At 44.5% G+C, this 25,194-nt stretch overlaps 1 protein-coding gene across 3 annotated transcripts; it reads right to left on the reverse strand.

Annotated features, from left to right (window-relative positions):
• Window positions 1-830: 830 nt before the first annotated feature.
• Window positions 831-25,125, reverse strand: LOC131103064 (potassium voltage-gated channel subfamily C member 1-like). 3 transcript variants are annotated; one of them, XM_058048949.1, is made up of 5 exons: window positions 23,776-25,125; window positions 12,193-12,324; window positions 10,885-11,746; window positions 9,379-9,588; window positions 831-2,821 (listed from the first exon to the last, which is right to left on the reverse strand). In XM_058048949.1, exons 1-5 carry the CDS (start codon window positions 24,316-24,318, stop codon window positions 2,781-2,783), a joined length of 1,788 nt encoding a protein of 595 aa, XP_057904932.1. In that variant the 5' UTR covers window positions 24,319-25,125; the 3' UTR covers window positions 831-2,780. The 3 variants fall into 3 exon arrangements, with proteins under 3 accessions (XP_057904932.1, XP_057904931.1, XP_057904930.1); XM_058048948.1 differs by having other exon boundaries at window positions 831-2,824; XM_058048947.1 differs by lacking the exon at window positions 831-2,821 and adding an exon at window positions 5,434-6,222.
• Window positions 25,126-25,194: the final 69 nt, after the last annotated feature.

Raw genomic sequence — 25,194 nt, forward strand, 5'->3', positions numbered from 1 at the left:
GCATGAAGAAAGTAACAGCATTTCTTTCTGTGCCTGTCCTTTATTTTGTACTCATTCCTTGCACATTTTCTTTTATGTGTTTCCTCCACACATCACCTGACTTCTGGTGTGGGACGGAGCAACAAGATGCAGGACACAAGATGGTACTTCTTTGTACCTGAACTACTTCTTAGTACTGACTGTAGTACCTTTGGGTTGTGTACTATTCCTGATAATCCCAGCAGTCCAATTCTTTGTTTTGTTCCATTGTTTGTTCTCCCTTGCCTCGTCCTCCTGAGTGTCTTGCTGCTCCGTCCCGGCTACTACCAGCGGATAGGCCGGTTTTTCTTTTGCGTTTTTTTTTTGTTGCTACTTGGATTTTGTGGTTCTGTGACGTTCCAAGTGAGTGCTGATGAAGGACATTTGCATTGGGGGGGTCCAGGCTTTGCCATCAGGTCACAGACGTCACACGTTGGAAGAAAGGACTAGAAGATGGCAGAAAGAAAGCTTACATGCTGGAAGACAGGAAATGGAGAAGAAGGAAGCTTTGGTGGCTCAGTCTCTTGAATGAAGAAGATCTTCTGTCTTGCAGAAGAGCAGCGGAAACATTCATGGAAGAAGCTGGATTGTTTTTTTTTCACATCTTAGCATTCATACATATTTACTGCATGTTTTTTTTGCATACATCTGATAAGCACATGTGGCTTTCAGAAGGACTTTTTTGTAGAAAAGAAAGAAAATACACTAGCCATGTTATCAATCAAGTCTCTCCAGATCAATAAGAAAGCAGCTATACAAGACTTATAAGAAATAGAACCCCTCCCCATCCTGTAAAAATAAACTTTCCCACCCCTGCCCGGCCCCGTTACAGTACCTAAGCTGGTCTCTTGGGACCAGGAGCATCATAGCATTTGGCATGCATAAAGTCAAGGTCCGCATCCTACATTCGTATTTGATGTGCTGCATGCGGAGTTAGTGCAGATGCATGTGCACAATCACACCTTCACGCTCTACTTGTTCTACTTCTACTCCAGCTTTCATACCACGTTCCTTATTGCTTGCAATGGAAACCCATGCACATTCACCTACCATGCACGTCTGACATGTTATATACATCGCAAACATCACCTGCTCTTTGCTGCGTGTGGGGGGGCGCAGACCACCAGTGGACACAGGGCAGGTGAGGACACTAGGTAGACGTGTGTGTGAGTGTGTGTGCGCACAGTGTCATGTTGCATAACTGATGTGTGTGAAACGATATATCACGACTCCGTCCCCCCGAAAAACACAAACTCATGCTGTGATGTGCAATGAACCCAAAAAGGATGACCTGACCAAAGATCAGTCCAGGCCGGTCCCACTTGGCCCCTTGGTCCACACCAACACACACCTTAAAAAAACTCACATTTTCTAATGATGTACAGTATAATACAGTACATACAGTGGAGTGTTTAAACATAACCTAAGTGACATGAATGGAGCTCTATCAGTCTGGAAAGCATTGGGACTCCAGCAAACCACAGTGAGAGCCACAAATTATTAAATTATCCACAAATGGCCACAAATATGGAACAGTGGTGAACCTTCCCATGACACCACGCCTCATCTGAAAGGTCACAAAAGACCCCACAACGACATCAAAGAACCGCAGGCTTGACTTGCCTCGATTAAGGTCAGTGCTGGGAAAGCCTCCAATGTGACTCCACAATGCTGGAAGCTATCACAAAGGCTGTGGTTGTTGCTTCTAAGGGTGGCTCAAGCGCTTAATTAGCTTTAATTAGCATTAATTAATTAATTAATTAGCTTTAGGGGATTAGGGCGCGTGTGAAAGTGTTTTGTTGTGAGGGTTGTGAAACGCCAGCATGTGACCAAGTATCTTTTGAAAATGTTTTGGTCCAGACCGGAGTCGTGGATTACCAGGATGAACACACTTAAAAGAACTTAAAAGTACTGTCATATTTACTGAGATGGCGTAATACCAGACAGCAGACGCTGCCTTCAAGGACATACACCACTAATGATGAAATGTGTGTTTTTGAAGTGAGTGTTGGTGTGGACATAGCAGAAGCTCTTTAGTCTTGCTTGCTGATGACCGATCCATCACCAAAAAAGCCATCTCCTTGGTTCCCAAGGAAAGACAAAATGTTCCACTTCTTTTGTCTCATTGGTGCAAAATGAAAACTCTTCCAAATTCTGCAGATGAATATGAATCCATCTCGCCCACAATGAAAATAAGCATGATTCCTTTTTAAACACATCCAACATAGCAAGATCAAATTTTATATGTCCAATCAGTCACGCATCTCAAACTCTGGGAGCAGAATTTTGGAGAGTTTAGTCCTAGGGTGTCCAAAGTTTGGCTGGGGGGCCATTTCCTGCCCGCAAGTGGATTTTTATTGGCCCACGGCCGATGAAAGCAGATAGAGTCATATTAATAAGGTTGAATGTTTGAATCATTGAAATGTATGAAATAAGCCACATCCTCCAGGTGGAAAACAATTGGACACCCCTGACTGAATGCAAGAGCCTAATAATCATAAAAATATTCATAAATCCATAATGAATGAAATATGTGTCTTCCATTGAACAAAAGCATTTCTTCCTTTCATCTCGAAAGTCTTTTGTGCGTCTGAGTAGAGTACAGAGGTAGCTGCATGTGCACACACACGTACACACACGTACACACACACGTACACACTGGCGGCGTACGAGTCCAACAGCGCCGTCGTCCGCTTTGTGTTGCATATTTGGATGTTGGGAAGGGGTCTTGTCAAGTTCTGCTCCATGAGTCCACGGCTGCTCTACCACGGGCTGTCGCTCCAGTAGCCGTTGACAGTGCCTCCTACTGGACGGCCGCAGCCAAGACAGGGAGGGGGTGGGGTGGGGGAGTATGGGTGAGGGAGGGGTTGATGGGGGGGGGAAAGAAAGAGAAGCCAAAAAACTCAAAATCCTGCCACTGGACTCGGTGCAAAGTTGTAACGCTGGTGCTTGTGATGGAAATGACATGAACGGCTCACATTTGGGATGAGCTGCACACGTACTACACGTACTACACTACACAAATACTTCCACTGCTGTACTCTACTGCAATCTGCTACCTCGTCTGTGTCTTAAAGGGAAAGTAGAAGTAAACATCACACTATGTACTACAGAGTACACACCTGGACACACAAATGCATATATTATACTATTACATACTGTACTGTAGACTTGATAATAAATGCTAATAATATATCAATACATCTTGTATTATTTGTAATGCCGGTATTAATATATATAGTACTATATTTTATTTGATCTATTATTTCTTTTTAATTAATTCATGAAGTATTAACATGTCTATTAAAAATGATGGATAGATGTAATCCATATTCTAATCTAATATTAATATCTAAGAGATATATAATACACATGTAATATAAAATAATAACACTAATATCAGTGTTGAAATGTAATGATTCATAATAAATTAAATATCAAATAAATATCATTTTAACAATTGTATTAAAAGTATTATCTGAAATGTTTTTTTTCTGTCGAATACCCATTTCATTTCCATATTCATCATTCCATGTGTTCCACGTGTCACAGGTGTGTTGATCATGCTGTCATGTGACCCGTCTAAGGATGGGATTAGCATACAGTAATAACATCATCATTATCATCACAATCACAATAACCGACCTGTTCAAGTATTTTTCTGCTGGTCGCTACCAAGCTAGCATGAGATTTAAAGCACCAGATGGCGCCAAAGTTGCATCTTTATTAAAGGCTTTCACCTTATTGCCAGGCGGGCCGTCCCTCGCCCACCCCCCGGTGTAAGGCGTGTCTGCCAGGCTAAAAGAATAGCAAGCCATGACATGACGTCAATAAAATTAGGTTTAGCACAGGCAGGACAAGCTGACGTCTTTTATTGTGGGTTTTTTTCATGTTGTGGATGCACGATATACAATTCATTGCACTTTTCCTTGGGCTAAGGACACGCTGCACAATCTTACGTGCTCGCAGACAAGTTTATTCCTTTGAACTGCAAAAATGTTTTTTCATCAACTACTTTAACTATTGACTTTTATTTCTGACATCTGGAGTAAAAACACATGCTACAGTTGCCAGTGTGTTTTTTTTCATCTCTGTGTTTATTGTAAATACCTTAGGCCAGGCTACTAGCTAGGCTAAGCTAGGCTACACTAGGCTAGGGGTGTCCAAGGTGTGGCTAAAAAATACAAGAAAAACAACATAAAAGGGGAAACAAGAGCAAAAAGGCATAATGGTAAAAGAAAAAGTTGAGAGAGTTAATTCTGTAAATAAATAGAACATCTACATTAGACTGTTTTTCACCTGCTTTCCACATTGAAAGTGCCTGTTTTCATTTTTCAGTATGTGGTCCATACAGGAAGATTTTTGGACACCCCTGCCTGCCTTAGTCAACATCTACAGTTAGCTACAGTTACACTCTCCTCAACCGCTCTACCCTCTACCCTCTCTCCTTAACCACTCTACCCTCTCTCCTCAACCGCTCTACCCTCCCCTCCTCAACCGCTCTACCCTCTCTCCTCAACCGCTCTACCTTCCTTCCTCAACCGCTCTACCCTCCCTTCCTCAACCGCTCTACCCTCCCCTCCTCAACTGCTCTACCCTCCCTGCTCAAACGCTCTACCCTACCTCCTCAAGTGCTCTACCCTCGCTCCTCAACCGCTTTACCCTCCTCAACCACTCTACCCTCTCTCCTCAAACGCTCTACCCTCCCTCCGCAATCACTCTACCCTCCTCAATTGCTTTACCCTCCTCAACCACTCTACCCTCCTCAACCACTCCTCCCTCCGCAATCACTCTACCCTCCTCAATTGCTTTACCCTCCTTAACCACTCTACCCTCCTTCCTCAACCACTCTACCCTCCTCAACCACTCTACCCTCCTTCCTCAACCGCTCTACCCTCCTCAACTGCTCTACCTTCCCTCCTCAACCACTTTACCCTCCTCAACTGCTCTACGCTCTCTCCTCAAACGCTCTACCCTCCCTCCGCAATCACTCTACCCTCCTCAATTGCTTTACACTCCTCAACCGCTTTACCCTCCTCAACCACTCTACCCTCCTCAACCATCCTACCCTCTTTCCTCAACCGCTCTACCCTCCTTCCTCAACCGCTCCACCCTCCTCAACCGCTCTACCCTCCTTCCTCAATCTCTTTACCCTCCTGAACCGCTCTACCCTCCTTCCTCAATTGCTTTACCCTCCTCAACCGCTCTACCCTCCTCCTCAATCTCTTTACCCTCCTGAACCGCTCTACCCTCCTTCCTCAACTGCTCTACCCTCCTTCCTCAACCGCTCTACCCTCCTTCCTCAACCGCTCTACCCTCCTCAACCGCTCTACACTTCTCAACCACTTTACCCTCCTCAACCGCTCTACCCTCCTTCCTCAACCGCTCTACCCTCCTTCCTCAACCGCTCTACCCTCCTCAACCGCTCTACACTTCTCAACCACTTTACCCTCCTCAACTGCTCTACCTGCCAAATGTAAAGTAAAAGCTGCATGTAGTACAAGGAGGTGAACTTGGCGTGAACGTATAAGCTCGGTGTGTAATGGTACATTATGGTACATGGTACATGGGCTCTGTCTGCTTTTACAGTACGGCACCTAAGAATACTCATTTACTAAGTACACATTTAGGAGGGACAGATTAAGGTCAGAATATAATAAGAAAAGTAAATTATGATTATATTTATGGGATAAATGACCTGCCAGCATTTTGGACTTTTGTTTTATTTGCTGTTTGAATGTTTAGCTTTTTGGAGCCAATTGAAGCTATGTGACGATGCGTTACACCCTGCAAAGAAGCTAAATGCTAAATCCTCTGGCAGGCGTGATGATGCTGTACTGTTACACCCTGCAACGTATCTAAATGCTAAATCCTCTGGCAGGCGTGTTAGGTGATGACTGCAATCGGTAAGCTTGAATCTTCTTAGTTTATGATGACAATTCTTCTTATGTCTACAGACCACTCCAATTCCTTGTTAACGTGGATACCGAGTTTAGCTAGGAAATGATGATTATTTGTTCAATGATAGTGAATGATTCTTCCTGGAGAGCGGCTACAAGATGGAGGGGATGGGGGAGTGGCATCGCCTGAGGCCAGGAGGCTGGAAGGGCTCAAAGGTAGCGTTGGTGATCGGGGTGAGGCGCAGGGGGGCGCCCATCATGCCAGAAATGTTATTTAGGCTGCGGGATTTCTCATAAGCTGTGGCTACATCACATGACGTGCACAGGTCAAAGGGCAAACATGAGTGTGCGGCGTCGTAAAGGTGTCATGTTTTCATGACAGTATGTGATGTAAGCGATGTCATGGCAAGCAGCACACGTTAGGTTAGACAATACCATCAAGCATTTGTCCGTTCGAAATAAAACCAGCCACAACAAAAAGGAGGAAGTTGGAAAAGACAGACAGGTAGACAAGGTAGAGGGACAAACACATGGACAGACAGACACGGGACAAAACAGGAACATGGTTACAAAAATATCCACTCAACGCACCCACACCCGCCCCGCGCCAGGGGAGCTCACTTTCATTCGTTCGTTCGTTCATGCATTCCCTCCATGGAGGAAGTAGTTTTCCACACATGTCTTACATGTGCTGGATCAACTTCCTGTCTGTTACCATCACACTCGTCTCCTTAAAGAAGTTTTTAACGATGCGCTAACCCTGTCATGATGCGTTCAAAGACACCACGCCATTCAACTTCAATTGTATTTTCTGTTTTTCTGAGCAGGAAAACATTGCGTAGTGCGCTTGAAGGCACCATTGAACAGTGCCTGCAAAGTACCAGTTAGACCTTAATAGAGTCAAAGCAAAGACAATCTTCATTCTTTCCCACCAGGAAAACATATACACACACACACACACACACACACACACACACACACACACACACACAAGACTTCTCTGGCTGGAATCTGCCTATAGCGTTTAAAAATAAAAATAAAGGAAGAATATTCCAATGCGGGACAATGGTGTTCCATGGCTCAGGCAGCATCTGCAGTGCTGCTGCATCAATGCAGCAAGGCTGCTCCGCTAGCCACTAGAGTGTGCTGTAATTAGTGATGACTACTTAGTAAATGTTTGTTTCTTCTCTCGGCTGCTCGCTGAGCCACTAAATCTTCCTTCATGTTGCTTTTGAAATACGCCTTCCACTTCAATGCCAACTATAGATGGCTGAATCACCCACGCAATCAGAAATGAGTGTTTGAGGGCAGCAAACGTCCATCTGACATCAATCAGCAGTAAATGTTTGTCGATTTATTTTTTTACTAGAAATCAAAATGCTTCCCAGTGGTGTCCAGTCAGAGCCTGTAATGCAATTTTGGGAGTCCTCAGTAAAATCAGCAGTGCTCTTGGAGGACCGTGATGTAAAAACTGTTCTGGGCTGACTTCCAGAGGAGAAGACAGACAAGAGAAGGCCAACCAATCAACGAGCAGCTCTCACTGGCCCGGTACAACAACACGCCAAGCATTGTAAATTGACCACGTGTACTCTGGCATACCTTCTATGGTTCCATACACTTTTCATGGAATATTCATAAGATATAGTGTGTTTTTGGAAACACCACTATTGGTATTTTTGGTATATTTGGAAATACCAAAACTGCCCTACTGAAAGTATCCAGTGACAGCATGATGTCTACTGACATAGAGAGATGTACAGTATTAGTCCTGCTGGACCTGTCTTTGACTTTTGACCTTCGGTTGACCACAACATTCTAACAAACAGACTGCAAAACCTGGTTGGGATGTCAGGTCCAGTCCTTTGCTCGTTTAAGTTTTAGTGTGTCAGCCAACCATATAATGTCAGAGCTCGGAAATGTACTGTGTGGTGTCCCCCAAGGCTCAATCCTGGGCCCCCCATTCTGTTTTTATTGTATGTCCTTCCTCTTGGTCGGATAATACAGCAGTTCAACGATGTTTCCTATCATCTTTTTGCCAATGACCTTCAGTTGTACTGCTCATTTAAACCTTCTGAGGACCACAAACTGGCCTCCTGAGTCAACCGATGCAAGTGAGGACTCAGTGGGTGCCTTTAAAAAGGATCTAAAGACTCCTTCATCTATGCAGATATTTATGTACAGCAAGGATAGAACACAATCATTTATTCACTGTAAAGCTACGTAATACTACTAGCTCCAGAAAAGCTATGTGATACTACTACTATTGTTGCTTGATTGGTTTATCCCTGCCAGCGTCGAGTTACGTCCCCGTTTCAGCTGGGAATATTGTGCTTCTTTGGTATAGATTTTGGAACTTTTGAGAAAATTAAAGTGCCTTATAGTGCAGAAAATACAGTAATACTCATATCCCATGTAAAGCTATGTAATAGTACTATAGGAAATAGTCAGCATACTGAGGATGGAATCATTGTGCAGCAATCATGATGGATGCATCCAGGAAATGTGTCACATTACATCGCATAGTATGTGTGTGTGTGTGTGTGTGTTTATTGTGGTCACCATGGAGTGTGTGCAACATATCAGTGTTTCCCCAAACAAACACGTGCATGCATGCAACATAGTCCAGGTTACTGTAATACAATCACTCCTCTACGCTTAAATTAAGGCTGTGCTTGTGCACAGTGTGTGTGTGTGTGATAATTGACTACATGAATACATGCACCCTAGCCAATCATATTGCAAGCACTCCTCCACACTTATGGACACAAACATGATAAAATCACAGAAAGACTCCACTGAGTCAAAATAAGGATGTGCCATTGAATGAACGCGATCGCTCCTCCACATGCGGTACAGAGAGCAGATGATAACTTGTCAAGGTGATGACATATGTCAATAACCCACATGAAAGATTATTGGATAAAGTGTTATATGAATGTATATGAATGATTCTTCTGGGGGAACTGGGGCGTATCAATCATAGGAAACATTCATTATTAGGACAAATATTTGATTTCTATATATGCACTGTATTAGGGATGGTTTTATGTCGCCAATTCCGATATTAATCATCAATGAGTGAAATCGTCCAATTCCAATCATATGAATGAAGTGCAAAAGTTTCCATTTATTTATGATGAGTGCTGATGAGGGCCTGGGGGAAAGTTAGGACAATTTCAAGGCCCCCTGGTACTAGCCACAGGTTATCAGCTTTGAAAGGTAAATCGAGCAATACTGATCGATTGCTGATTGGAGGATCCCTAATATGAATGGATGGGATGGATGGATAGATAGAAAGCGTCGTCTGCATGCGTTATTGTATGTTTTGGTTATAGTAAGGATTCTTAGAATGTATTACTAACAAAAAACAGATGTTATATGTGTTTGGTGGGCATGTTATTATTAATAATAATGCATATCAATGTCAGCATTGCAGTAAATCCCTCGTCTCATCTCCTACCTTTTCGAACGTTGCCATCTGTCGTGCGCTGGAATTCCCCAGCGTTCAGCAGGAAGCAGGCCCGATCATGCGGGTAGCGCTCACGGCTGGTGGTCGAACCGAGGCCCCCGGTGGCCGGACTGCGCTCGTCCCCCAGAACCTGGTCAATGGTGGGACAGTCCTCATTGGCCAGTGCTGCCGCATTGGCTGCATCGCCATTTCGTTTTGAGTCTGAGGACAAGAAGCAAAGGGAGAGATGATTGAGACAAGAAAAGAAAGTAACAATGGAAGTAGGATAAGAGCGGAGATGGCTACATGGTGGATGATGACAGGATGGACACAACAGCGAGAACCTGAGAAGACACTTGGTATGGAGATTGTGTGGTTGAGGGTTGAGCAATGTAGGAAAATGACATCCATTTCTTAGAGGATTTTGGGTCTGTACAATGTGGAATTCTGAACTTCTGGAATGTGGAGAGTAGATAAGTAGAACTTAGATATTTACACGCTATAAACCTTGCAAGCCTTCCTATGCTTGGTGTTCCCAGCATTACTGTTTGGCTCTGTTGATGAGACCTGAGATACTTTGTTTTTCATACTTTGTTTTCCAACGACGGTCGAGTGGTTAGCACGCAGACCTCACAGCTAGGAGACTAGGGTTCATTTCCGCCCTTGGCCATCTCTGTGTGGAGTTTGCATGTTCTCCCCATGCATGTGTGGGTTTTCTCCGGGTACTCCGGTTTCCTCCCACATTCCAAAAACATGCTAGGTTAATTGGCGACTCCAAATTGTCCATGGGTATGAATGTGAGTGTGAATGGTTGTTTGTCTATATGTGCCCTGTGATTGGTTGGCCACCAGTCCAGGGTGTACCCCGCCTCTCGCCCGAAGACAGCTGGGATAGGCTCCAGCACCCCCCGCGACCCTCGTGAGGAAAAAGCGGTAGAAAATGAATGAATGAATGAATGTTTTCCAACGACGGTCGAGTGGTTAGTACGCAGACCTCACAGCTAGGAGACTAGGGTTCAATTCCGCCCTCGGCCATCTCTGTGTGGAGTTTGCATGTTCTCCCCGTGCATGTGTGGGTTTTCATGCTAGGTTAATTGGCGACTCCAAATTGTCCATAGGAATGTGAGTGTGAATGGTTGTCTGTCTATATGTGCCCTGTGATTGGCTGGCAACCAGGGTGTACCCTGCCTATCGCCCGAAGACAGCTGGGATAGGCTCCAGCACCCCCGAGAAAATGATGAATGAATGAATGATTTCCAAGTAGTCCGAGCCGAAGATGGACTTCTAGCATTTTTGACATCAAACCACCATCCCTGCATAAGACTTCAACTGCTGATATTAGCCTCCACTTCACTACTGTCTAAATGTGCACGCTAAGGATGATGGGAAGTGTACTTCTTTTAGCCATGGATCATCCGCATCCTTGTTTAAGCGTGTGAACCCTTTACTATAGTGGAATATTTGTATGATGAGTTGCGTGTTGTGTATTTTGGGCATGGCCCCTGGATGACATACGTACCTGCTCTGTTGATGTCAATAATCTCCTCCTGTGCCAGCGGACAATCTCCAGCGGCGATCAAGCTACCGGATGTCACCATGCCAGGCCCCAGCACATTTCCCATGAGCCTGTGCGGTGAGGCGGTGGCCATGGCGAGAGCGTCCGGTTTGCAGTAGTTGGGACTTCCAGGTTGGGGTGCTCGAGGTATATGTTTGTTCCTCTTCTTGGGGAGCTTTTGCTTGGCCATGGCCAGCGAGTAGTACATGCCAAAGTTGTTTACGATGACGGGAACGGGCATGGCGATGGTCAATACGCCGGCCAAGGCGCAGAGGGCGCCCACTAACATTCCCGACCAAGTCTCCGGGTACATGTCCCCGTACCCCAGCGTGGTCATGGTCACCACGGCCCACCAGAACCCAATGGGGATGTTCTTGAAGTTTGTGTGGGCAGCGGCAGTGGGGTCATCCGGGTCAGCACCGATGCGTTCGGCATAGTAAATCATGGTTGCGAAGATGAGGACGCCCAGTGCCAGGAAGATGATGAGCAGCAGGAACTCGTTAGTGCTGGCTCTCAGGGTATGGCCCAGCACACGCAAACCCACAAAGTGGCGGGTGAGCTTGAAGATACGCAGGATTCGAACGAAGCGTACCACGCGCAGGAAGCTCAGCACATCTTTGGCGGTTTTGGAAGACAGTCCGCTCAGCGCCACCTCCAGGTAGAAGGGGACGATGGCCACAAAGTCGATGATGTTCAGGGCGCTGCGGAAGAACTCAGCTTTGTCGGGGCAGAAGATGACGCGCAGCAGAACCTCGATGGTGAACCAGATGACGCACACACCCTCCACGTACGTCAGCCAGCCGTCTGTCACCACTTCGTATACGATCTGAAGAAAAACATGATTCTATGTCAGACGGCAACATAAACATGCAAACACGCCGCCAAATAAACCTTCCCTGGAAAAAATACTCTGTGTAAATATGGATACATACATATGAACAAGATGGCCAACATTTCTTCGAACCCAGACTAAGACAATCATGCCATGTTGGATTGGGTAGCGTTTTCCTCTCTCAGCTACCTGACATCTCGTATCATCAGCATTTCACAGATAAAATATCAAATAAATAATACAATATTCCCCTGCCATTGGCTGGCCACCAATCCAGAGTGGACCACACCTCTCGCCCAACGTCATCCTGGATAGGCTCCAGCATACCCCCGAGTAAGGACGTAAAAAAAAAGGAAGTAAAAAAGTAAGGAAGTAAAGAATTAAGGAAGTAGAGAAGTAAGGAAGTAAAGAAGCAAAGTAGTGTAGAAGTGAAGTAGTACCTCCTCGTGTGTGACGTTGCCAACAGTGATGTTCTCGGTCTTGTTGTAGATGGTGTTGAAGACTTCGTGGGTCTCCAGACAGAAGGTGGAGATGGAGAGGAGGATGAAGAAGAGCGAGGCAAACGCCACATACTGCAGAGAAGACAAAGTACTGATAGTCTTTGCGTACATGACTGCACTCATATTTATGTACTTTCTTATTATTGCAGCCCGACTACTACTACTACAACAGATGGTGCTGATGGGGGTGTGGGGGGATGCATTTAAATAATAGAATACCAGGCACCAGGGAGTATTTGCAATGTATACAGTATAATCTATATTCCTCAAAGGTATACACGTACTGTATGTGCAGTATATCATCATGCCTGATCAATACTTAGTGTGTTTACACAGCCAACATGTAATATGCTGCATACTGTACATTCATGTATTTACATTGGCGGTTGCCACTGGTATCACGACTGGAAAGATCATTACAATGCATGGAGTCCTGAGACTTTACACTAAGCCAAAGACAAGCTGCTGCATGGCATGTACCACCCACAGATCAAACAACCCAGTAGTGGCAGCACAGGCTCATGAGGACTATGGACAATTTGGAGAGGACAATTAACCTGACATGCATGTTTTTGGAATGTGGGAGGAAACCGCAGTACCCGGAGAAAAGCCATGCACAGGGAGAACATACAAACTCCACACACAGATGCCCAAGTGGAGATTCCAACCTAGGTCTTCTCCATCTCTTGACTGTGTGGCCAACATGCTAAACACTTTTTTTTAAAAATACGTATCCTGAAAAACGAATTTCCTATGTTCTTGTTCATGAAGCTTTGGCGTTTTGTCATGGCTTTGGAGGCATGAAGACATAATGATATACAGTACATATTCTGTACACGTGTGTGTGTGTGTGTGTGTGTCAGGTCAGATGAAGTCATCCTCTAATCCAAAGAGATTGCATGAAATCCCACAGCTTATTAACCATGCTCTAATTTAACACTGCTATCTAGAGCTGTCCTGGTTACACAAACTATTTCTCTCTCTCTCTCTTCTCTCACACACACACACACACACACACACATCAGTAAGGCTGAAGAATGGAAAAAGGCATCTAGAGACGGATGCACGGCATCTAAATTGGGTCGTATAAATCCACCCCACCAACACTCAACAATTGGCTTTGCACCTCTACTATCTATATATGTACTATGTACTACTATATCTACTACTACATACTTACTATGTACTAATATGTAGTACTATATCTACGATGTCTTACTAATATGTATTACTACATATATCTACTATGGACTATACTATACTACAACTATATTACTACTATATGTAATACTATGTACTACTATGTACTAGGGCCGCAAGGTGGAAGAGTGGTTAGCTTGTTGGCCACACAGTCAGGAAATTGGGAAGACGTGGGTTCGAAACTCTGCTTGTGTGGATTTTGCATGTTTGCATGTAGTACTGTATTACTTTGTACTATGTACTACTACTACTATTGTATGCACTACTACAGTATGTACCAATATGTATTACTATATTCACTATGTACTAGTATATGAACTACTGCAGTATGTTCTACTATGCATTACTATATCTACTAGTATATTCACTGCTATGTACTACTATGTATTACCATACTTCCTATGTACTAGTATAGGTACTAGTATGTACTATGTACTACTAGGTAGGATACTGACGCATATTAACCTGTTTAAGAGTACAGCCCCCAGTGCAGGCAGCTGCGTTGCTATGGTAACTACTAGCATGCTAGTAAAATAGTAACATTTCTGGGTATCTGGTTAAATGTGCTATCACTTCTTGTGATGACACTTTTTAACCCAGCAGAGCATACGTTAGAAACCATCCATCCATCCATCCATCCATCCACCCATCTATCCATATTAGGGATGCTCCAATCGGCTACCAATCAATATCATCCGATTTGGAAAGGTGTTTAAAAGCAATCATTCCTCTATTGGCCAAACGTGAAATAAGTCTGCTGAGGGCTTTGAGCTCTGAGCATAGAAAAGCACAAAAGAGCAGCTTGTTAAAAGCATTGATGTGCTTGTCTAGTGGCAGAAAAACCAGAAAACATCTAGTCAGAAAATACTAATTACCTAAGTGCATGTGAAAGACAGAACCTGCACGTCAGCAAGAGACAGATCATTAAAGCGATGACAAGACGAGACAAGAAAGCAACACCAGGATGAGAAGGTAAGAAAGTCAATTCATGGGGAGCCATACCATCTTCTATGCCGCTTGGGAACCATACCATTTTTTTATGCTGCTTGGGAATCATACCATCTTTTATGCCGCTTGAGAACCATCTTGTATGCTGCTTGGGAATCATACCATGTTCTCTGCCGCTTGGGAACCATAGAACCAGTTTGGCAACGACAGAGCATGAATGCAAGTGGATCATCCCACTCCATAGTCTTAAGTATGGTACTATGCAAACAACAGTTTAATGGAAAGAAAGTACAATGGGAAGTACAATAGAGTGTAAAGAAAAGCTGTGTGTAGAGTGTAAAGTAGAGTGTAAGTAGAGTCAATGTAGAGTCAATGTGAAGTAGAGTTATGTTCACAGTGTAAGTAGAGTCAGTGTAGAGTGTGAAGCAGACTTATGTGTAGAGTGTAAAGTAGAGTGTAGGTAGAGTCAGTGTAGAGTTTAATGTAGAGTTACGTTTAGCGTGTGAAGTAGAGTCAGTGTAGAGCGTAAAGTAGAGTTATATTTAGAGTGTAAGTAGAGTCAGTCTAGAGCAGGGGTGGGCAAACTACGGCCCGGGGGCCACATGCGGCCCACCAAGCGTTTGAATCCGGCCCGCCAGTTGCTTTTTAAGTAACTTCAACTTTTAACATACAAACTGGCAACATGACTTGCAAGTCGGATGTCTGATTTAGTAAAAAATAAACAACAAAACTGTAAAATTAAATGACATAGTTTGATGTGGTGTGATGTTTAAAGTGCTCCTAAAAAATGGACATGAGAACATACAACTGATATAGGATAACACTTTTACAGATAAAATTAGACAAATAATTCAAGGAAAATGATAAGCATAAAATAGTGTGTGTGTGTTAAATATATGTTCTGGCCCCCCAGACAATTTTGTTAACTCAATGCGGCCCTCGAGTCCAAATATTTGCCCACCCCTGGTCTAGAGTGTAGAGTTGTGTGTAGAGTGTAAAGTAGATTGTAGGTAGTCAGTGTAGAGTGTAAAGTAGAGTTATGTTTAGAATGTAAAGTAGAGTCAGTGTAGAGCGTAAAGTAGAGTTATGTTTAGAGTTTAAGTAGAGTCAGTGTAGCGTGTAAAGTAGAGTTGTGTGTAGAGTGTAAGTGAGAAGGTGTCGAGTGTAAACTAGAGTTGTGTGTAGAGTGTAAGTAGAGTGAGTGTAGACTGTAAAGTAGAGTTGTGTGTAGAGTGTAAAGTAGAGTGTAAGTAGAGTGTAAGTAGAGTGTAACTAGAGTCAGTGCAGAGTGTAAAGTAAAGTGTAAGTAGAGTCGAGTGTAGAGTTGTGTGTAGAGTGTAACGTAGAGTGTAAGTAGAGTGTAAGTAGAGTGTAAGTAGAGTTGTGTGTAGAGTGTAAAGTAGAGTGTAACTAGAGTCAGTGCAGAGTGTAAAGTAAAGTGTAAGTAGAGTCGAGTGTAGAGGGTAGAGTTGTGTGTAGAGTGTAACGTAGCGTGTAAGTAGAGTGTAAGTAGAGTGTAAGTAGAGTAGAGTGTAGAGTAGTGTAAAATAGAGTTTATATCTTCAATGGCCTGAACAATGAGCGAGGATGAGTAGCCGCTGACCTTGAGACATGACCATCAAATAGTATAATAAAAAACAATATCTAGTTACATCTTTTAATCTTGGCAAAGGAAAATAGAAGCCACCTGGCAACCCCTCATTTATTCATCAAATACGACAGCAGATGAAAACAATATTTTCTTTTTCTTATGACATCACCTTCCCTTTTGCAGCAGTGACGCAGCAGCCGGGAATGTCCTTTCTTACACTGCAGAACACACACACACACACAATGTCCTGTGCAAAGGTGACTTGATAAAATCGTGCATGGCTGGGGTGTTTACTAAATCCCCCCAGGACACAGCAGATTGTTGAATGAGGTACGAGTAGGAAGTAGAAGTATTTAGTACTTAGCACAAGTAGATTTCTGTCTTGCATATTACACTGTCTTCAACTATGTCATATTCATATATACGGACCTACTAATGCTGAAATGCTAGGTTCTGATGGCGGCTAGAAGTGTTGAACTATGTAGTCTCGGGTCTGGCAGTGCTGATGGGACGTCTTTCTGTAGAGCCCATTTACTTATCCTTTCTATTTCTTATCATATACTCACTCATCAACTACACAATCAGCTCCATCCCGTCAGCAAGCACAAAGCCAAGAAAGCAACGGAAGCTAACCTAACAACGTATGAACAGGAATCATAGCTATGTGGGTATGATATGAAGATGAAGCATAGCTATGTGAATATTACATGAACAGGAATAATAACTATGTGGATATGATATGAAGATGAATGAGAAAGAAATGTGCAGGAAATAAAAAGGAGAAAAGGAGAACGTTCTGCATCTTCCTGTGCTGCAGCACTGCAGGTGTTGGAAGTGCTGCATTGCTGGCAGCACAGATTTGCAGTAATGCAGTAATATAGCAATACACTAATACAGTCGTGCAGTATTACAGTAATGCAGAATGACACTACTACAGTAAGTAGGCAGAGCTTTGCCAAATGGGCAATGAAAGTTGTGCCAGAAGTCGCCAGTGCCAGGAAGTGAAGATCACACATTTCCACTGCAGGAACTTTGCTGCTAGCGCTGCACTCCCAAACACAAAAGCACACCACCGTGATTTGCATTCACAAGCATTCATTTCATTTCTACTTCACTTACGCAGAAAGCAAACTAAGTGTAAATGACAGCCAGCATACCCCCCCCCCCCACCCCCTACAAGGACAAATTGGCTTCAACACCCCCATTCTACCACTGACCAGCACACTAGTGTGCTTGTATACGTGTGCTGGTGTATGTGTGTGTGCCTGAGAGTGGGTGAGTGGGAGGGGGGGTTAGTCCCTTGGTAGTTTAAAGAAGAGAACAAGACCTTGGGGATGACAAAAAAAGAGCAGGATGCCATCATCTCATTATACACATGCACAACACACATGTGCACACAAACATATACAGTATGTATACTGTATATTCTTACTTGGGTCACAGGGGATGCTGGAGCCTATCCCAGCTGACTTTGGGCGAGGGGCACGGGAACATAGAGACAAAGAACCAGCCAATGGCAGGGCACATATAGATTCTATATGTTTGTCTATATTATAGACAAACCAACCAATGGCAGGGAAAATACAGACAAACAACCAGCCAATGGCAGAGCATATATAGACTCTATAGTATGTTTGTCTATATTATCGTCTAAATATAGGAAAATACACACAAACAACTGTGATGGAGCCCAAGAAGCTATGGACAGCGTTGGGACTAACAAGCTGTATAGCATGTGAGGTGTGTGTGCGTGTGTGTGTGTGCGTGTGTGTATGCAGGGGAAAAAAGCCGACAGTGCAAAAGTGGTAAAAGAAAGGAGTAAAAGTGACCTTGTTTCTCTGCTGCTTTACAAACGAGGCTGCTTTAGTGAGAAATATGTTCTACCTTCTTTCTCTGAAACACGCAGCTCATATGTGGAACCAACATCTTTTTACCGCTACGTGATATTTTATCACACTAATGTGATATCTGTGTACTTATTTCTATTTCATTACCAAGTACACATGCAGTAGTATCTTACTAACACTTGCTGTAAATTGTCATTGTTGTTTATCAAGTTGACGGTAGTCCACCATAATATTCACTATCTACTAGAATAATATTGATATCATCATCCATCGGTGTCTCCTATGACCTTCCATCCGTGTCTTCCATGATCTTCCATCACTGTCTCCTATGAGCTTCCATCGGTGTCTCCTATGACCTTCCATCCGTGTCTTCCATGATCTTCCATCACTGTCTCCTATGAGCTTCCATCGGTATCTCCTATGAGCTTCCATCTGTGTCTCCTATGAGCTTCCATCTGTGTCTCCTATGAGCTTCCATCTGTGTCTCCAGTGATCTTCCATCGGTGTCTCCAGTGATCTTCCATCGGTGTCTCCAGTGATCTTCCATCGGTGTCTCCAGTGATCTTCCATCGGTGTCTCCAGTGATCTTCCATCGGTGTCTCCAGTGATCTTCCATCGGTGTCTCCAGTGATCTTCCATCGGTGTCTCCTATGATCTTCCATCGATGTCTCCTATGATCTTCATCGGTGTCTCCAATGATCTTCCATCGATGTCTCCTAAGACCTTCCATCGATGTCTCCTAATACCTTCCATCGGTGTCTCCAATGATCTTCCATCGATGTCTCCTAAGACCTTCCATCAGTGTCTCCTAAGACCTTCCATCTGTGTCTCCTAAGACCTTCCATCGGTGTCTCCTATGACCTTCCATCGTTGTCTCCTATGATTTTCCATGGGTATCTCCAATGAGCTTCCATCGGTGTCTCCTATGATCTTCCATCGGTATCTCCAATGAGCTTCCATCGTTGTCTCCTATGATTTTCCATGGGTATCTCCAATGAGCTTCCATCGGTGTCTCCTATGATCTTCCATCGGTATCTCCAATGAGCTTCCATCAGTGTCTCCTATGATCTTCCATGAGGGTCTCCCATGATCTTCCATCAGTGTCTCCTATGATCTTCCATCGGTATCTCCAATGATCTTCCATCGGTGTCTCCAATGATCTTCCATCGGTGTCTCCTATGACCTTCCATCGGTGTCTCCTATGATCTTCCATCGGTGTCTCCTATGAGCTTCCATCAGTGTCTCCTATGACCTTCCATCAGATTCTCCTATGATCTTCCATCAGTGTCTCTTGTGACCTTCCATCAGAGTCTCCTATGATCTTCCATGTGGGTCTCCCATGATCTTCCATCAGTGTCTCCTATGACCTTCCATCGGTATCTCCAATGATCTTCCATCGGTGTCTCCTATGACCTTCCATCGGTGTCTCCTATGACCTTCCATCGGTATCTCCAATGATCTTCCATCGGTGTCTCCTATGACCTTCCATCGGTATCTCCAATGATCTTCCATCGGTGTCTCCTATGACCTTCCATCGGTGTCTCCTATGATCTTCCATCAGTGTCTCCTATGAGCTTCCATCAGTGTCTCCTATGACCTTCCATCAGATTCTCCTAGGATCTTCCATCAGTGTCTCTTGTGACCTTCCATCAGAGTCTCCCATGATCTTCCATCAGTGTCTCCTATGATCTTCCATCGGTATCTCCAATGATCTTCCATCGGTGTCTCCTATGACCTTCCATCGGTGTCTCCTATGATCTTCCATCAGTGTCTCCTATGAGCTTCCATCAGTGTCTCCTTTGACCTTCCATCAGATTCTCCTAGGATCTTCCATCAGTGTCTCTTGTGACCTTCCATCAGAGTCTCCCATGATCTTCCATCAGTGTCTCCTATGATCTTCCATCGGTATCTCCAATGATCTTCCATCGGTGTCTCCTATGACCTTCCATCGGTGTCTCCTATGATCTTCCATCAGTGTCTCCTATGAGCTTCCATCAGTGTCTCCTATGACCTTCCATCAGATTCTCCTAGGATCTTCCATCAGTGTCTCTTGTGACCTTCCATCAGAGTCTCCTATGATCTTCCATCGGTGTCTCCTACGATCCTCTATCAGTTTCTTCAATGAACTTCCATGATCTTCCAATAGTGTCTCCTATGATCTTCCATCAGTGTCTCCTATGATTCTCCGCAATATTATTTGGAAATGGTGCACTTGAGAGCATGCCTACTATGTAAAGTGTTTATTGTAAATGAAAGTATCAATAAATGGTCTTTCCCACGCAGTACATCATGTAGCATCATACAGTATGTACATCATTCTGCACAAGTACAATGATCTAGTACAGATCATGTACAGGTTAAATACTACTTCTGTCACTACATATAGCGTAGTATTCTCTTGTCTTTGCTGTGATGCAAACACGCAGAGAAAAAGAAAGCTCTGTCGCAGCAGGATCCTGAAAAGCACGATGGTGGGAGGGGGGGACCCTGGCAGATAGATTGCCTATAGCGCAACAAAAAACCCGTCGCGGGAGGGGGGGGAGCTTTGAAGCGGGTTCAACACGGGAAGTCATTTAAATGTCAGAAGTAGAAGATAAAGTGGAGAGCATGACGTTGTTTTTGCTGCAGGTGCAGACATCACCTCTCTGCACTGTCATCATATGGACCCCCCCCCCTCTACTGGGGGCTGTACCAGTACTGTACCAGTACTGTACCACTCTACTGGGGGCTGTAGGGTAGAAAAGCTTACAAAGTGACGTTGCCTGTGTTTACAGGACAGAATAAGCATGTGTGTGTTTTGTTTTTATTGGGTTTGTTTCATTCATTCATTCATTCATTCATTCATTCATTCATTCATTCATTCATTGGCAGCCGAGTGAGTAGAAGAAAGTAGAAAGGTTTTGCAGACAAAAAAATTGCCGCGAAATGCAGCGGATCAATAGAAGGCTACCGGCCACACGCGTGCCGAGCTCAGCATAAGAGAATTGAGGGGGTGGTGGAAAATGACCCCCCCATCCTGCCCCTCTTCTTCTACTCCTGCGTCTTTTACTCCATCCTGCAAAAAGCTCCTCTCAGCGTGTCGCTCTGTCCTGCGCAGTACAGCACCGTCAGCTACTACCAGCACTGCAGTATTCCGCTATCACACACACACACACTCACTCAGCTGGATAACACCCACCAATCAGCTGGGGGGCTGCTGGAGACTAGGTGGGGGTGGGGGCCAATAGCAATCATCTGCAATCCAGCACTTGGCAACTAAAATCCTGGGAACATTCGACCATCTTCTACCATCACTTCATTCTCATTCACAAATGACAAGCTCAGCCATCATTCTCATGCAAAGATCAACGCATGAGACCATCATGATGAGTATGGTGATGATATCATGATGCTGAGTATGATGAGTATGACATAGAAGGTTCGTGTGTGTATAAAAGATCATACAAGCTGATGATTTACGCGTATTAAACATTGCTTGTCTCCATCCTGATGACAAGAGTCCACTGTGATAAGCAGCGTGTGTGTGCGTGTGCGTGTATTTGAGGGTTTTATGGTTATAGTTAATGATTAGCAGAGATGGGAGTAAAAGAGAGTAAAGTGTACATTGAAAAGATGAAAAATGATTGATGTTTTATGTTGGAAAAAGATGAAGGATGCTTGCAGTTGGCAGACTAGTTCACCAGCGCACGTGAGCGTGCATGAACAGCATGAGGGGGAGGAGCCCGACTGTTGACGTCCAGAAATAAAACAATGATATCAAATCGGCAGGATTGACAATTCATATCACCAAAGAACTGACTGCAGTAAAGTTTTTATTGTGGTGATACGGGTGTGGATATACCAGACCAGGAAGTTGGTCGATGATTCACCACATCGCCTCGGTAGCATTTCGCCACTCAGCCACACGTTTCTTTCTTACAATGCGACATTTTGTTTTTAACCGAAAGCATCCAGCACTTCCTTACCAAGGACGGTACAGTATCCATAAACACATCCCCTTTTACTGGATGCATCACACTAATAAACAATCTTTGTCTCACATCACCGCCAACATGCAACACACCAACACTACTGCAAAACAACAGCACACACATAACAGCGTGCATGTGCGTCAAATCAATTCACGTGTGCACCTTTTTATAATGATTTTAAAACATGCACTGTGTATACATATACTGTACATAGATACATACACACATAATATGTATGTATAGTGTATAGTATATGTGTGTATTCCAGCTGTGTTCCATGTTCGTATACATGTGTGTATACCATGTGTGTATAATCTGTGTGTACTCCCTATGTATATTCCATGTGTGTATACCCTGTGTCTATACCCTGTTCGCCTTCCGTGTGTGTATTCCCTGTGTGTGTATACCATGTATACCATATGTGCAGTCCTTGTGTGTATACCATGTGTGCATTCCATATGTGTATACCCTGTGTGCATTCCATGTGTATATTCCCTGTGTGTATACCATGTGTGTATCTCATGTTTAAATACCCTGCGTGTATACCATGCGTGTGTATCCTGTGTGTACCTCATGTGTGTATATCCTGTGTGCATTCCATGTGTGTATTCTCTGTGTGTATATACCATGTGTGTATACCCGCTGTATATACCATGTGTATATTCCATGTGTGTATAACATGTGTGTATACTCTCTGTGTATACCTTGTGTATATTCCATGTGTATAATCTGTGTGTACTCCCTGTGTGTATTATGTGTGTGTATACCCTGTGTGTATACCATGTGTGCATTCCATGTGTGTATTCCCTGTGTGTATACCATGTATGTATTCCCATGTGTGTATCCCATGTGTGTATACCCTGTATGTTTCCCATGTGTGTATACCCTGTGTGTATACCATGTGTGCGTTCAAGCCAGGGAGACAGAAAGGAAATGATGTGGGCCATTTTGGAATGATGACTAATAATAAATTTCATCTTTAAGTAAAAAGCCAAGGGCATCGCAGACAGAGATAAAAGAAAAAAGATGAACGAGTCAAAAGGAGGATGCGGTCTCCAGAAGAGGGGTTTTGAGTCTGTTTTAAGAGTTATTAAAGATGTTCAATGTATTTTTCACTAATTATTAAGGTTATTAAAATATATCCAATATACTTTTTCTCTTTTCCATGTGGAATTAATCCTCCTTCCTCATCTTCCATACCTATTCCATATGAATAGGATATATATGAATACAGTATACAGCCTGTTGCGTACTGTATCAATATCAGGCAATAAAAAATGGTTGCACTTTGGACACCTGTGCCACGTTGCATTTGATCAGGATGCTTGTTGACACAAATAGAGCAGTATAAAAATACATCAACAATACGTGAGTACACGTCACTCTAGAACTTTTCACCTTGGAAAGAAGCATTTGATCAAAAATCCACTCTCCTGCACAGGAAATAACTTGTAAATGTATCATCAAAATACAAGCCAAGTGTCCTTTGATTGCAAATCTCAGCGCCTACTTCCTTTCTTCAGGCTATGCATTGATTCATTTCAATTACTGTAACTTACAGTACTGCCACTCTTAACATGCTAGTAGCATAAATAGTCTTTATACTTCATGTATTTTCCATCAGCATAAATAGCATGCACGTGTTTATATTTCATGTTCAAGATGAATTCCTCTTATTTGAACGAGTTATGTTGTTTTAGGAAACTATTTTAGTTAGATACAGTACACGTGTATTATGATGTGTATTATGATATTCATATGAGTAGATTGTAGTATATACTTTTGGGAGATTTCTACCTTGAAGTTGTTTTTAGAGTTGGAAACAGAGAAAGTGGAATCGATGATGAAAGTTCCAGCATGGCTTTAGTGGAATAGGAATGACCCTGAGCCCAGTGGACCTTTTCAAATAATCCAACGCAGTAAGCAACGTCCCCGGAAGGACAGCGGACAAGCAGAGGACACTCACCCGGGCGTATTTGGACGAGTAGGGGTCCTCAAAGAGAGCCCACATCTTGGGCTGCCACACCTCCCACCAGGTGGCCCGGCGTCCATCCTCCTGCACGCAGAGCCGCTTGAGGTCCCCGTCGGCCCCGCCGGTGAGCGCCGGGTCTTCCTCCGGCGCGTCCGGCTCGGGAGTCTCGAAGCTGTCCAGGGCTTCCTCGGCGTCGCGGTGCTGCCGGTAGTTCATCCAGCAGCACGCCTCCACGTCCGTCTCATCGATGCCCCAGAAGGCGAGCTCCTCCTCGAAGAGAGGACCGCACACGTCGTTGGGGCAGTGCAGCTTCCCGGTGCGGTAGTAGTTGAGGATGAAGGCGAAGGTGGCGGGATGGCGGTCGAAGAAGAACTCGTCGGACTTGGGGTCGTAGTCGAAGTTGCTGAAGGCGTCGGGCTCCGTCAGCCAGGACAACCGCGTCCCCGGCAGCGTCTTCAGGGTGCTCCGGTAGGTCTCATGTCGGATTCCTCCGCAGTTGATGACGATCTTCTCACTATCTGACGCCGAGCAAGTCATGGCTGCGATGGGGCATGCTTTGGGCGCTCGTCCGGAAGGTCAGGTGATGATGCTTCTTCTCAGGTGGGACTTCTGCTGCTTCTCGCTCGTTTGGGTACTGCTTCTCCTGCTTCTCCCCTCCGCCGCAGGGCTTCTTGTGTTTCTGTGAGAGCGACCAGGAGGGGGGGGGGGGGGGTGAGGGAGGAGCAGGACAGAGAGAGCGCGAGAGAGAGAGAGAGAGAAAGAAAGAGAGACAGAGGAGGTGAAGGAGGAGGAGCAGGAGAGAGAGAGAGAGAGGGACGTGAGGAAGAAGCAGGAGAGAGACACAGAGGGGACACGAGAGGGGAGCAGGAGAGAGAGAGAAACCGAGAGGAGGTGAGGGAGGAATAGGTGAGAGAGAGAGAGAAGGAGAGGGAGGAGCAGGACAGACAGACAGAGAGAGAGAGAAAGAAAGAGGACGTGAGGGAGGAGAAGGAGAGAGGGGTGAGAAAAAAGCAGGAGGGAGAGACAGCGAGAGAGAGGACATGAGAGAGGAGCAGGAGAGAGAGAGAGACCGAGAAGAGATGAGGGAGGAGCAGGTGAGAGAAACAGAGAGAGAGAGAGAGAGAGAGAGAGGACGCGAGGGAGGAGCAGGGGTAAGAGAGAAAGAGAGAGTGTGAGAAGGTGAGGGAGGAGCAGGACAGAGAGAGAGAGAGAGGGAGAGAAAGAAAGAGAGACAGAGGAGGTGAAGGAGGAGGAGCAGGAGAGAGTGAGAGAGGGAGGTGCGGAAGAAGCAGGAGAGAGACACAGAGAGGGGACACGAGAGGGGAGCAGGAGAGAGAGAGAAACCGAGAGGAGGTGAGGGAGGAATAGGTGAGAGAGAGAGAGAAGGAGAGGGAGGAGGAGCAGGACAGACAG

Source organism: Doryrhamphus excisus, chromosome 15, assembly GCF_030265055.1.
Source record: "Doryrhamphus excisus isolate RoL2022-K1 chromosome 15, RoL_Dexc_1.0, whole genome shotgun sequence".
Lineage (NCBI taxonomy): Eukaryota > Metazoa > Chordata > Actinopteri > Syngnathiformes > Syngnathidae > Doryrhamphus > Doryrhamphus excisus.